Genomic DNA, 15,528 nt, shown 5'->3' with positions numbered 1-15,528 from the left:
ACATCCCCTGGCCAGCTCTTGAGCCATAATGACCTACGGGCTGCATTAGAAAGATTTGCTGACCTGGCAGCAAGCCTAACTGAATCTGCCGATGCATCTGCAAGGAATGCAGCCGCCCCCTGCAAAAGAGGAAGACCCGACATAATTTTCTCTCTAGAGACATTCACTTTGATCTGGTCCTCTAACTGTTGAAGCCAGATCATCATAGACCTGGCGGTGCAGGTGGCTGCCACTGCCTGTTTCAGAGCCCCTGCTGATGACTCTCAGGCCTGTTTAAGAAAAGACTCCGCCTTTTTATCAAGCGGATCTTTTAGGGTCCCCAAATCCTCAAAGGGCAGTGTGGATCTTTTCGAGGACTTCGCGATGGCCACATGAATTTTAGGGGTTTTGTCCCACTTAGCTGCATCTTCTGGCCTTTCCTCTCTGTTTTTTTCCATTCCCTATCTATAAGAGTCTTGATCCTCTCGTTAACTGGGAATGTGCGTCTCCTCTTCTGATCTAAGCCCCCGAACATGACATCCTGAACTGTTCTGGGAGCTTTGGCATCAGCAATACCCATAGTCACTCTAATAGCCTTGACCAATCTTTCAGTAATGTCCACCGAAAAACAAGGCCTACCCCCCTCCATCATCATCCGAAGACTCTGATGATGACGATGAAGAGAGGTCAGAGGGGGAAGGATATTCCCTCGTGAAACGAGACTCTGATTCCTCTGAGTCCGAGGAAACCCGTTTCTGCTTCCTCCTCTTACGAGAGGTCAAGCTCTTTAAGGAATCCCTGACCTCCGTCTGGATCAAGGTTTTTAAATCCACAGAAAAACTAGGGGACTCCTCTGTTATAGTTTTCTGGATACAATCAGAGCAAAGGTTTTTAGCGTTGGAGCTGGAAAGGCTAACTTTACATAATGCACACTCCTTATTCTTATTCTTGGAACTACACTTTTTTGGTTCCTAACAAGCAGAAAGAAATGAAAGGAGAGAAAAGAGAAAAAACAGAGAAGAGCACATTACTAAGGTGAACCTTCACGAAGATCACTCACCACACTGCAGTTCAGACTAGGGTACCGGAGGCGGTGGTTGCCGTTCACATGAAGGTTCCCATCTGGCGGAGGTGGATTCACGAGATCTCTTCTGATCGGTTCTGGTGGCACTCGTACGACCCCCACTGCTGTGTCTGATGATGGGAAGACTCCCGATGCTCCGGTTGTCTCACATTTTGCTTGAGCTCTTTACGCTGCTTAGGTGGCTGTGGCTGCTGCTGTTCCTCCTGCGGCGGTGACAGCTGCGGCCCAGGTGACTGCGGCTCCTCACTCATGATGACAGGGATGCAAACACCGCCATCTTGACTGCTTCCCATCCTTTTAAAGCATAAGGTGGCTCCACCTCCTTTGGGCCCCTCCCCTTCCGGCAGCAGTGTGCGCTCTCTTTTTGCTTAACGTAGGAGCTGTAATTTTATCTCATATTCCTTTTTATATATATATATATATATATATATATATATATATATATATATTTTTTTTTTTTTTTTTTTTTTAACATTTTTCACTAAAATAAATATACATTCCCTTTTTTTTTTTTCTTCATGCCAGTTGGCGCGGTACGCCGCAGACCCAGCGGCTCCCGGCGCGCTTGCAAACGGGGATGTCCCTGGACATCGCACCCCGCGCAAGCGCTGACCCGGGCTTCCGGCGCACTCGTACTAGGGCGCGACACGACCCCGCGCGTGCGCAGCCCGGACTTCCGGCGCGCAACGTCACTGGGCGCGACGCAACCCTGCACGTGTGCAGCCCGGAAGGCCTGCCTGCCGGCGCGCCCAGCCACCGTGCGTGCGCAGACCCGGCCGCATGACCCAGCGCACGCGGGAGAGGACCCCGGAAGGCACCCCTACCCGGCACGCAGACCCAGGTACCAGCAAGATGGGGATGGGAACAGAGGACTCATCTGCTGCTTCTTCACGGCCTCCAGGCCACATCGATCCCGGGATCCAACTCCAGATCCCACGAACAGGTAGGCGAGGCACCACCTAGAGAGGCTCCCATCAAGGACAGGAACCAAAACTGATGCGGAAGAGAGGTACCGCCTTTTCATTCAGTAGGTTCCTGTCCTTGGTGGGCGGATACCCTCTCTCTCAGGTGGTGCTGTCATGGGAGAAGGGGAAAACATCACATACCCATTGAGACTGTGCAGTCTGGAACTCAATGCCAAAATAGTCAGTCTCCACCACATTCAGATGGGTGAATACTTGGCTCAGCAGCGTCTGCCCCGTGGTCTTTGGCTGAAAAAAAAACAAAAAGAGATTTATTAGGAAACAGAGTCCCGAAACATTATGCTACATGACCTTATAAGAGATCAGATTCTTTTCCCAATATCTCGCCCATTCAATAGTAAAAAGTCCCTGCAAATGGTTATCCTTTAGGGGACTGTCACCGCACTTCATTCAATACAATCTAACTCAACATATGTGGAGAAAAGTCAGGAAAAGTAGTGAGATGAGACCAGGTGGCATCCATAGGCCTCACTTCAACACCAGGGTTTTTATATTCTATAGCAATACTCACTTTTTTTTTTCTTGACTGATATTACATGTCCTATTCTGGCCCATTTTGGGGACAGAACTCACCCATTCAAGTCAGGGTTCAATAACAGATTTCTACCAGAAGCTTAACGAGCCACCAACCATTGCAAAATGAAAGAAAAATCAAAACCCCTGATGATCTACAGATGGTAAAACGGACGCAAAATGAAAAACGGAATATCAATAGGATGAATGAGAAAAAAAACAATTTGAGGGCACGGATGTGTGAATAATGCCCAATGCTGATGGTTATATCTGCTCTTGCACTGGCATCCAAAAGCTCAGAAAAGGCTGAACAAAGTTCAAATGTTGAACATAGTCCCCAGTCCGCAGACAGAATTATGTGCTACATGTGAATTTCACCCTTTGAACAGCTCATTTGGTCATTTCCATATGAAGCTCACAATAATTGCTACCTATAAACCTCTCTCATGACACAAATGACTCCAAACTCTACAACATAAAAGTAATGATAGAAAAATAAAGTATCAGGATCTATTTTTATGATTTTGCTTAAAGGGGTGTTCTGGCTATCCCCAGAATAGGTGATAACTTCCAGATTGTTGGGGGTCCTACTGCTGGCACCCCACGGAGAATCCTCACTGTTCGCACTGTGCACGCTGTGAGGATTCACAAGTCTGCACTCACATAGGGTACAAGTCTGCAGTCAATCTAAGGCCAGACAGCCCCTATAAGGAGCCACTACATGTATCCCCACCCAGCACCAGTCTCTTTAGCTTGATTGATAAGATCACTGCCTCTGTGCCTTGTAAGGAAATCAGGCGGTAAGCTATGAATCAAGATAAAGAGGTAAATGCTGGGTGGAGAAACAACCTTAGGAAGCAGTGGCTTCTTAAGTGCTCATTCATGCCCAGACCACTTAATGTCTCATTTGCATATTAATTAAAATGCTAATTACCCAGAATGCAGGAACAGATCATATAAGGATGTAGATGGATTTACATTTCCAAGACCTACATGCCCAAATACGTATTTTGTGGGGGCAGGGTGGAGTTTGATCATACTGAGAGATGCCCTTTAAATCACTTTCACAGACATCCCTACTCTTCTGGCACCACACTGGTATTGTGACAGTAGTATAAGCAGCATGCACACAGCCGTGAGATTTGTTTAGGAGGTTCAAACAAGGGATTGGCTCCCTTTAATGTTGGTAAAATATATATAGCACTGTCAACAATTCATAAGTCACACTAAAATGAAAAAATGTGAATGAATCGTCACTGGGTAATCACAAAAAGTTTTGGATCCTTTAGATTTTCTGTAGCTAAAGGGACCTAAGACGAGCAAGGAGGATTACACTTTGGACTATGAGACGGTGCGGTCTTTAGCATCTGGACACAATTCTCTCTGGAATTCAGAAAATTCTCCTGCAAATGGAAATAACAGAATCTGCCTGTACGAGGCCAGAGAAATTCCACCGTGTTAACCCCCCTACAGCCACTAACACTTTCTGCATTTTAATCAGATGCTCAGTGATCTGGATGGGGACAAGTACAGTGATCACATATGAAAGCATTAGTATATGTCATTTTTTTGTCAGTTATCGTTTTGCTTATCTACAATAAAACAGATGTGTGTCATCAGTATCTGGATCCAATTTTAATTTATTTTCGGTCAATGTTTAATGTTTCTGTTTTTACTACCCTCGTGTTATTCATTGTCTCATATGCAAAAAAAAATAAAAAAAATTCTCCTTTGAATCAGTCAATGAAAAACACACAGTACATGGATGCATCTGTGTGATATCTGTGTTTTGTAACCCCTTCATTTACATGATCAAGTTTGGGCTGCAAACCAAATCAAACTTGGATGTGTCTCTTCGCTTTATTTATGTGGATCACTGGTCAGTAAAAAACTGAAAAGCACCATAGAATGTAAGGTATAAATGTGCCGTCGGTGGAATGAAGCATGTGAGGCTTAAAAGGGTTTCCCCACAAGTTGATTTGAATCATTAGATTTTGGAATAATAATTTCCATAATTGAATGCGTTTAAATAAAATGTTCTTGTGTTGAGATAATCTTGCTTCCTCCTCTGCTGCCCAGGAGATGTGGTATGATCAGACCATGTCCCTGTACGGTCAGACACAGCCATTACACAGTACACAGCAGGGGCACATTTATAAGATTATCTCAGCACAGGAACATTTTATTCAAACACCTCCAACTGTGGAAATTATTATTATTCCAAGATCTAGTGATTAAAATCAACTTTTGTTCGTGGGAAAACCCCTTTAGCTCAGAGACACCAGCTGAGTGTGACTTGGAAAATGCTCATAACATACAAGGATAGTCAATAACTTTACCTTTAAAGCTCATAAGCTTCATTAGATTAATGTTGGCGGAACCCGCAGATATTGGGTTCGGCCAACCTTCTAGTGTGTATGGAGCCCTGGACAAGTAATAGTTGGAGAGAGGTCTGATTTTGGCGGATCACATTGTTCTCTCAGAGATAAGCTATCACAAGACACATCTGGAAATGGCTTTCTCATAGAGGACACAAGTGCTTGGCTCCTGGGTATCGATGACTCAGCAAAGATAGCTCTTGCCGAAAGATAAGCCAAATTTGTTTGACCGACAACTATCTAATGTGTATGGCCGGCTTTAGTTATAGCTTCTGGAAGTTATGGTTCCTTCTTGTTGAGACCTATTGCGTCAATGCAACCTGGAAAAACAGCCAATGCACCTTGGGAAACATATGCACTAGAAGGAAAAATTTAAATTGGGTTAAAGGCATCAAACTCCGACAACCAGTAACCTACTGAGTACTGATGAGCAAAAACTCAGAAGCCTTGCAGTCTACAGATGTGCATCTCTGGAATGGCTGCTATCCCTATTTATGTTTCAAGGCTCTTTAATAGGTAGAACATTGTCTTAGATTGTATCTACCTATAGGTGGCACAAGAGAGGCAGTCTTTATTAAAGCCACATATCCAGCAGTCTCTGCTTTTTTCTAGTTCTCCCTCTCTGAGCCTTTCTACACATAAATATGTGATTTTGTTTAATTACATTTTCTACCCCAGGGACAAAAGATTTTAGGTCAGAAAGAGGGGCAAAATGTAGTTTCAATGGTATGAGCACATTAGCACTCGAGCACACATGCAGTCAGTGCCCATAGAATAATGACACTGACCCAATGCTCAACAGTACCAGTCCTATGTCAAAGTACAGCACAAAGGTTATGGGGGTCTGGGTGTTCAAAAACTATTCTTGCATCCATTTGAGAGAATTAACTCTCTACTGTCCATCTCGGCTCCATTTCTGTCTAGCTGGTGCACCCAAGACCATAAAACTAATGCCTGCCACAGGAATGCTATGCTGCTAAGGCTCATTGAAACGTTGTCTCGCAGAAAGCAGGTTTGGCTGTGTCCAGTGTCCTAACCCCAATTGGAATTTCAAATATATTTCCGCGCCCTCAATGATCCATCCAATAGTGATCTTATCCCTGGTAGAGAATGCTCACAATCGCCTCTGACAAGTAGAGAAGAACAATAGGGAGAATGAATGGGCCACATCACTGACAAATAGATGCACAGGGCAGAAGAGCCAAGAATTTCGCTACAGAAAGGAGACCGATATTTCAGGGAAAGTAGACACACAAGGTAAGATATTTCAGCAGAGAAAAAAAAAGTATGCATTCATATTGCTAAACAGCTAAATTTTTAAAGGTTCTGTTAATTTATACCGTATTCTTTTTCATAGAAAAACCCTTTAATAATGATCTGCGCTCCCTTTCTCTGCATGCAGATTACTCTACTGCAATGAAAAAGCAGCAATGAATAGCTCTTAACTTTAATACAATTTATAGTACAAAAAAAAAAAAAACCCACTCAACACCGGACGTTCTCCCATCACACTCATCACATTACATCCATCCTCTGCTATCTGGGTGTGTATGGTCCTCCTCACTTTCCCTCTGAGGCCGGATCTAAGCAGGAAGCAATCAAGCAGCTATTGAATTCACAGTTGTTTCCTGCTGCAGCCTAGGAGCACAGTTTACAAGGGCAGCAAGCAGTCTACCATGTGGGAAAAGCAGACTGACCAGTATAGCCTCATGAAGAAGCCATTATTTCATAGGTGTCAATACGAAGGGATGATCCACAACTAAGCAGACCCAACTACACACACGTAACTTATCACCCTGGATCTAAGCCTCAAATCCTTTGCTCAACTCATATTTGATGCAGTAATCATGAAGATACCGTAAACGCGTTTTGATCTCGAATTCCATTGTTCAATACTGAAGTCTCTCTACAAAATAAAATGACTTATCACATTAAACCAAATAAATTTTAGAAGATAATTTATGTATATCATCCCCTATGAGGTCTCATCAAGTCACGTTATTAGCTTCTGCTTTACACATAAGGTCGGCGAATATCCCACTGCCACCGAATTCAGTGGGATATATGACACAGAGTCCTATTACCGCAAGATATACGTTCTGTAATGGTATACCGCTCTATGGAAGCGCATAGCCTATGACACTGTTTCAAACCATTTTTTTTGCAGCACAACTATCCAACGGGAGTCCATCAGCACATTTTCCTGGCCTACATTGGGCTGATGGAGCTCCATGGATATGCTTACAGTGACGCCAATGGCTTTCCTGGCATACATATTAAGTGTACATCATAAAAGTGATGTGAACCTATGTCATAGAGAAAAATTTAAATCCATACAGACATCTCCGGAGAGGGGACATATCACCCTCACATTGAACACACAGGATTAACTATAATTGGGAAAGTGAGAAAGAATTGACACTTCAACCTCCTTTGAAGTAGGACTTGACGTTGAACATATGGGATTAATTATAACTGAGGAATAGTTAAGCTAATTATAACTGGGTAAGTGAGAGGGAGCTGACACTTACACCACCATTGAAGTGGGGACCTCATATGATGACCATACAATTACAACAGGAGATCTACTTTGGCAACCAGACACACAGCTTGGGATTCATTTATTCTGAGGCAGAGACGTACAGGGGTTTCCTCTGTTCAAATGATTTTTCTTAGACCTTTTGGAGGTAGTGGTCAGTGATGAATATTGGGGTCTGCATCGATTCGATATTTATGGGACAAATATTTTCGGCTTCGTAGCAAAGGCATAAACATAACGCATTCACTCACATCACCGCAATACCATTCTAACCCTTCTAACTTAATATCGGTCGATGTATGATGCTATCCATGCCATGTTTCATCTCTATAGAAAGGTAAAATCATAATAGGAAACATGACAATATCTACTGCCTGTGACCTCTAAGGGCGAAGATATCATGTATGTTGGGGGATCTCAATCTGCTAAAAGACCTAACACATCCCACAACTAGCCCCAATATGAGCTCACAAAGGGGAGGTACAGTATGTGGGCATAACCTTGATCTAATAAAAATGAGAGTTTGGGTATCTGTCATTGCTTATTCAGGAAGACAGTTCGCTGTAAGTGTTCCATTTTCCCAATCGGAGTGCTTACCACCATAAAGATAAGAGCCATTTCTGCAACATCAGGTTTAGTGCTTCTCTTTCGTTATTCCTTTTTATTTTATGCAATTGTATATATTGTATTGCTTAATGCCCATTTTTTATAATCTTTGTATATTTTATATAAACACTGCCTACCTTTCTGAATTAAATATATAACATTTAATAGCTCTGTCCCACTTACTCTGAAAACCGCATCCCTGAAGCCATTCGCTAACTGTAAGGGGTATCCAATTGGCTTATATAAACGATTGGTGGCAGCTAGTAGTTTCCTTTTGTTATTGCGGAGTTAGAATTGGAGGTGTATATACCATACGCTCACTGTGAGTTCCCCAATAACCGGCCTAGTAGTGGAAGCGGCCGCGTCCATCACTCAGTCAATTGTGTGATTGCTGTAATGATTGGAGGCAGCGGAGTTGCATTCCCTGACAAACTGGGGACAGCGGTGGGATAGGTGTGTCTCTCCCCAGTGTCATCTGTAACAAACTGGTGGCAGTGGTGGGATCTGTGTGTGCTCTCCCCAGTGTCATCCATTACAAACTGGTGACAGTGATGGGATCTGTGTGTGCTCTCCCCAGTGTCATCTGTAAAAAACTGGTGGCAGTGGTGGATCTGCTCGATCCCCCTGGCTGTTATCCTTAACAACCTAACACATAAAAACAAGAGGAGAACGTCGCTCATGCTGCCACAGGCTTATTGTGGGCAGGGCAGCTATCCACGGCTGCTAACTGTCTGATCAGTACACCATGCCTAAAGTCTTGTCTCCTAACCCTATGTGGGAGTATGTTGCCTCCCTTCTGACTCATACAACAGGCAGGGACACATCAGGCGGCTTCAATAACACAGCCATATACCAATCCTCAGAAAATTCACACACAGGGAAACAAGGGAAGTAGTGATAAGGGTCAGCTGTGCTGGCCTGGCCTCTCTCATGACCCTGCACTGATTATAGGATAGCATCAGGCGATTCTCACCAGTATAGCAGTATGATGTAGAGTCATTTTTATGCCAAATGGCAACTGCAGATATTCAGCAAAGAGCAAGTCACCTACAGAAATGTACGCTCCGTCAAGTTAGGATTCACTTTATATTAGGCGGCAGTCACACAGCTGTAATTTTGCACATAGGGCTGTGAATGTAATCTTAAAACTGATTAATACAGATATGGGGAAACTCAAATAGTGTTATGGATGGCTAATCACATCAGAGATACGCAGGCACAGACTGCCATATATATGTCAATTGTGGGCCCACGTAAAAGAATTTACACTAAAGCCCCCGTCTCACATAGCGAGATCGCTAGCGAGATCGCTGCTGTGTCACGGTTTTGGCGACACAACAGCGACCTCACCAGCGATGTCGCTATGTGTGACACTTTGCAGCGATCAGGCCCCTGCAGTGAGGTCGCTGATCGCTGCAAAGTGTCCTGGACCATTTTTTGGTCGTTGCTCTCCCACTGGTCAGCACACATCGCTGTGTGTGACCAGTGGGAGCAGCGATCAGGCTGGTAACTATGGTAAACATCGGGTTACTAGGGGCACACACGCACTTAGTAACCCGCTGTTTATCATGGTTACGAGCCTGCTAAAGTGTGCGGTAACCTCCCGCTCACTGTAGCAGAGTGGTAACCATGATAAACAACGGGTTACTAGGAGCGCGTGTGCCCCTATTAACCCGATGTTTACCATAGTTACCAGCTTGCTCCTGCTTCAGCAGGCTCGTAACCAAGAGCAGGACATCGTGGAAAGATTCTTTCCACGATGTCGCTGCTCCCCTGATCGTTGGTGAGCCTGCCTGTTTGACAGCTCACCAGCGACCACATAGCGACGCAGCAACGATCCCTGACAGGTCGTATCGTTGTCGGGATCGTTGCAGCGTCACTAAGTGTGACGGGGCCTTTAGGCTGTGTGCCTGCGAAGCAATTTCCAAGCGTTTATGCTGCGGAATTTACGCAGCGTAAACGCTTGGTAATCCCTCCCCCATGGTCCCCAAGCCGCAATGTCAATGCCCATGCTGCAGATTTTTCTGCAGCATTTATGCTGCGCTCAAAAATACGCAGCATGTCCATTAATTTTGCGGACACGCAGCGTAATCGCCGCCATTGACTTGCATTGGACCGCGTGACATCCGCATCACTACATATGCACAAGCGGATATCACACGGTTCAATGTGCGGATGGTACCCAGGTCTGGAGGAGAGGAGACTCTCATCCAGACCTGGGTACCATAGAAACTGTAAAAAAAAGAATTTAAAATAAAAAATAAAGATTATACTTACCTTCCGATGGCCCCCGGTGTTTTCTCCCCTTCATTTGGTCTGCTGTATGGGTCGTGGTGTTGTGAAGGACCTGCCATGAAGTCATTGAGTCATGTGAACTGTCACATGACTCACTGACGTCACGTGAACTGTCACATGACTCAATGACGTCACGTGAACTGTCACATGACTCAATGACGTCACGTGAACTGTCACATGACTCAATGACGTCACGTGGACTGTCACATGACTCAATGACGTCACGTGAACTGTCACATGACTCAATGACGTCACGTGAACTGTCACATGACTCAATGACGTCACGTGAACTGTCACATGACTCAATGACGTCACCGCAGGTCCTTCACACCACCACGAGCAGTGCTAGAGACAGGACACGGCAGAGAAAACACCGGGAGGACATCGGAAGGTAAGTATAATCTTTTTTTTTTATTATTTTTTACCATTCTCGTTTTTTTTTTTTTTTTTTAACTAACTTGGTCACACTACTATAAATCCATGCTAGTTGCATGGATTTATATAGTGTGAACAAGTTGTCAAGCACTTTTCCAAGTGATGCTAAAATCGCTTGGAAAAGCGCTCGATAACCCGCATGCAGGAATGCATGCAAAAACGCTTGACAAACGCTTCTACCTGGCGGAAAAACCGCATGCGTTTTTCCTGCCAGGGAGAAGCGGAAAAAATATGCAGCATTTCTGCATGGTGGGCACATAGCCTTAGGCTGTGTGCCCACGATGCGTTTTTTAAGCGTTTCCGCAGCAGCAGAAATGCTTAAAAAACGCATGGTAGAAGGCCTGCCATGTTCCCCAATGATAATCCACATGTGCTGTGCACATGGTGCGGAAATTTCCGCTGCGGGTTATCATTGCGGAAAAAAATGCAGCACTACCAATTATTTTGCGGAAGCGCTGCGTTTTCGCCACTATTGACTTGCATTGAATCGCTTGGATTCCGCATCACTGCATCTGTACATGCGGAATCCAAGCGTTTCTATGTGCGGATGGTACCTGGGTGTGGAGGACAGGAGACTCTCCTCCAGACCCGGGTACCATAGAACCTGTGAAAAAAAAGAATAAAATAAAAAATAAATATGATACTTACCTTCTGATGGCCCCCGATGCGCTTGTTTTCCCTTGCCGGCAGATCGCGGTGGACTGAAGGACCTGCGCTGACGTCATTTACTCATGTGACGGCAGGTCCTTCGGTGTACCGCGAGCTACCGGCAAGCCAGGACCGAGCGAAGCAAGACTCCGGGGGCCATCAGAAGGTAAGTATAGATTTTTTTTTTTTTTTAACATTCTTTAAGGTAACACTATATAAATCAATTCTGGTTGCATGGATTTATATAGTGTGACCAAGTTGTCAAGCACTTTCCAAGTGATGCTAAAAATCGCTTGGAAAGCGCTTGTCAACCCGCATGCGGAAATGCATGTGAAGAACGCTTCACATCCGCATGTCCCTGGCAGGAAAAACGCATGTACAATCTGCATGTACAATCCACATGCGGTTTTTCTGCCAGGGAGATGCAGAAACGCTCAGGAAAAAATCCTGAGCATTTCTGCATCGTGGGCATATAGCCTTACAGGGAATCTCTCACCAGGTTTTTGCCACCTAATTTGAGAGCTGCATGATGTAAAGACACAGATCTTGATTCCAGCGATGTGTCACTTACTGGGCTACTTAGGGTAGTTTTGAAAAAATCTGTTTTATCAGTAAATTATCACTAAAGCACTTGTAAACCTCCTGCCATGCAGTCCTCTGTATTCATGAGCTCTGACCAGCCCCCACCACTAATTGGCCGCTTTCTGCCTATGCACAGTGTACATAGAAAGCAGCCAATCAGTGGTGTGGGCGGGTTTATACACAGCTCAGCATTCAGAGAACTGGTAGATCTGCAGAAGATAAAACAGGTATTTTATTTAAGAAAAAATGCAGAAAGCAGCCCAGTCAGTGATGCGTCACTGGAATCAGAGTCTGTGCCCCTACATCATGCTATTCTCAGATGGCGTACCAAAAACTAGTGATAGATTCCCTTTAACAATACAGGCTTCTTTGTATGCACATTAGCCATTAGGTTTTGATGTGAGCATACATTTCTCTCAGAGAATTAAGAGTTATATTACTAGCATTTGGCTGCATGTTGATATAATTATTATGATTATTATATCAGAATGGTATTGGCATATGGTAACAGTATATCAGAATGTCTCTTCTGAGAATTACGCTCCTGTCAGTATGCAGGTATTTCATGATTTACAGGTGCCTAGCGGATGGGTAACTTCATGTACAGTTTTATAGAGCTTCTGTCATGATCAAGTACAGGCAATAAAAACGTTCATGAGTCAGAGGCCTCTCATACAGAAAATCAGATTTCCTGCTTTGCACTGAGGAGGGGCAAACACCCTTGAAATATAGGACTGCAAATGGAGTTTTTGGTTTGGCTTCTTATCCCAAGTCATGTGGCAAGGCTCGTTAAAGGGTCGATATTGACTTTTAGGATTGCGAGGCTATTTGCACATAGAAAGAATAGACATTTTATGCCTAAATAGCAATAACACAAGTGAACACCACCATATTCTACATAATAAGCCTCTTGGAGGGTCAGTTAAAAAAAGCTTTTCTCTCATGAGCTCCTGGCACCCACACAGACAATGATATTACATCTAGGGCCCAATCACACCACTGTATTACAGCTATGTACACCCTTCGAGCTGTTTGTTGTGAATTCTCAGTGCAGATTCCAGACCGAAAATCCTCAGGAAAGTACAGTACAAGTCAATAGGTGTTTGAAAAGTCTAAGCACATGAAACACACTTTACTGCTGCAGATCTATAAGGCATGTCTAACATGTTGCAGATCTGCTTAACACTACCTAATACAATGGCAACAGAAATCAATGAGGCCTTACTGTACCTCGATGTGCTATGTTTCATCGTATACCCATACTACGGAGGTAATATCCTTACATCATCCATATGAGCCTGTTATACCATCAGCCTATGTTCAAATGTCAAGGCCAAAGTGTGTCGACAATATGTGCAGCAAGGTTTGCAAATGACTAGGGATGGACGGACCTGTGGATGTTCGTCGGGTTCGGTTGAACTTTAGAAAAAAAGTTTGGTTGGGGTACCAGAACGGTACCCGAACCCCTTTCAAGTGAATGGGGGACCCGAACAGCCGGCGGTTACCACGCGGTCCTCTGTGTGACAGCATGGGAAACAGCAGGTCTGACCGTCGGTAACCTTACTGAATTCACCACCGGTGACAGCCAATGGGTATCGCGGACCGCTGAGGGCTCCTACGCTGTCACACAGAGAACAACGTGTGAATTAGCGGCTGTGACAAGGTTACCGCCAGTCAGGCGTCGGCTGATGACTACTACTGTCATCATCGTGCGCTTGGTCTTGCTGATAGCAGGCGACGTGGATGAGAGTAGTAATCTGCCGGCGCCTGTGCATATTGATAGCTTTACTGGTATCCACAAGCTCTAGAGACCAAGAAGATGAACATGGATTACTTTGTGGGATCATTTGATTAATAAATTGGTGTACGAAAGCTAGTGTGGGAGGGGTCTTTATTCAAATAAAGTTTTCTTTCTGTCCTGGGTTAGTAATGGGGGTGTCTGACTGACACCTCTCCATTACTAACCCAAAAAACAACTGCCCTGGTGTGGTAGCAATCGGGAAGAGTTGAGACTAAGCACCAGAATTGGCACATCAAATATGCTGCGCCTGTTCTGGGGCATCTGTAGGCTGATATTTGTAGGTTGGGAATGGCCCAATAACCATAACATTCCCAGCCTATTAATATCAGCCCGCAGCTGTCCACTTTCCCTTACCTGGTTATTAAAAATAGGGGGGACCCCACGCCGTTTTTTTCATTTATTATTTATTAATAATAAAAAATACTAATAAATAAATGAAAAAAAAAAAAAAAAGATGTGGGGTCCCACCTATTCTTAATAACCAGCCAAGGAAAAGCAGACAGCTGAGAGCTGGTGTTATAAGTCTAGGAAGGGGCCCAATATCCATGGACCTTACCAGCCTATTAATATCAGCCCCCAGCTGTCTGCTTTGCCTTTGCTCTTTATTAATAATGAGGGGACCCTAAAAAAAAAAAAAAAAGATGTAGGGTCCCCCTATTTTTAATAACCAGCTAGGGCAAAGAAGACAGCTGAGGACTGATATTAATAGGCTAGGAAGGGCCATGGATATTGACCCCTTTCCAGCCTAATAAGAACAGCCCTCAGCCACCCCAGAAATGGAGCATTCATCAGATGTTAACTGTCCCGCACTCGCACTGACTTTGTGAGAACCGGCCGCTGTGAACTGTGGTAACCTTACTGACGTCAACTCAGTTCGAACGAGACTTCATATTTCTCTCCTGTTCAGCGGCAGGCATAGAGTTTCTCACGCTCGTGCTTGACACTGACTGTGAGTAGCCCTACTGAGCCTCGTTCAGAGAACGGGGCTTAAATCGGGTTACACACGGTCAGCGGCAGGCACGAGGGTGAGAATTTCTGTGCCTGCCGCTGTCCCACTCCAATCAATATTCACATATGTTTCTTCTTTCCCCACTATATACCTTATCTGATTTTTAGAGGTGTTAAACTGCAGAGACTTGTGTCCTGGCTCTGTCTTTGATCACCCAGCCATCTCCTGTTCAAATGACCAGCTGTTAATTTATCCACAAGCCGTTCCCACAATGCCCTACACCTGATATAGTTTAATGTGGCCTATATATTTAGACTCTCTGTAAGGGGTGCACGCGTGCTGGGGTGTGCACGCGTCTTCTTGTGCAAAGTGGCTTCGGAGAGAAGTGGCAGTTATTTCAGAGGCAGTTAGTCGGGGCAGGAGTCAGGTAACAAACACTTTGACCACTTACTCTCCTTTAACTATGTTTCTGTTAGCTCTCACCTTTTCCTCTATAGTCCTCCACTTTCTAATAACCCCTCAAATCCCTACACCAAGTAAGAAACTCTTCATCTCTCCCTCTATTCTCCCCATTCATCTCACCTCCTCCTCCAAATTATTCCTCAGCATTCAATCCTGGATCTCCAAACACAGACAGCCACCTCATGCTCTCTCTTGCTCCCACCTGCTAACACTTTCTCTGCTCCTCCTCACTGCTGGAGATATCTCTCCAAATCCTGGTCCTCCTCGCCATATC

General features: G+C 44.5%; 1 protein-coding gene across 1 annotated transcript in view; it reads right to left on the bottom strand.

Annotated features, from left to right (window-relative positions):
- Positions 1-15,528, bottom strand: part of FARP2 (FERM, ARH/RhoGEF and pleckstrin domain protein 2) — a 110,070-nt gene that overhangs the window by 67,891 nt on the left and 26,651 nt on the right. Inside the window, exon 3 of the mRNA XM_073674547.1 lies at positions 2,170-2,274. Within this exon, the coding sequence (XP_073530648.1) occupies positions 2,170-2,274 (105 nt within the window). The remainder of the gene's footprint in view (positions 1-2,169; positions 2,275-15,528) is intronic.

The sequence above is a fragment of the Phyllobates terribilis genome, unplaced genomic scaffold, assembly GCF_046119375.1.
Source record: "Phyllobates terribilis strain yellow unplaced genomic scaffold, ASM4611937v1 Scaffold_3__8_contigs__length_932513732, whole genome shotgun sequence".
NCBI classification, from domain to species: domain Eukaryota; kingdom Metazoa; phylum Chordata; class Amphibia; order Anura; family Dendrobatidae; genus Phyllobates; species Phyllobates terribilis.
Note: the sequence above shows the minus strand (reverse complement) of the source record. Positions and strands in the feature narration are given on the sequence as shown.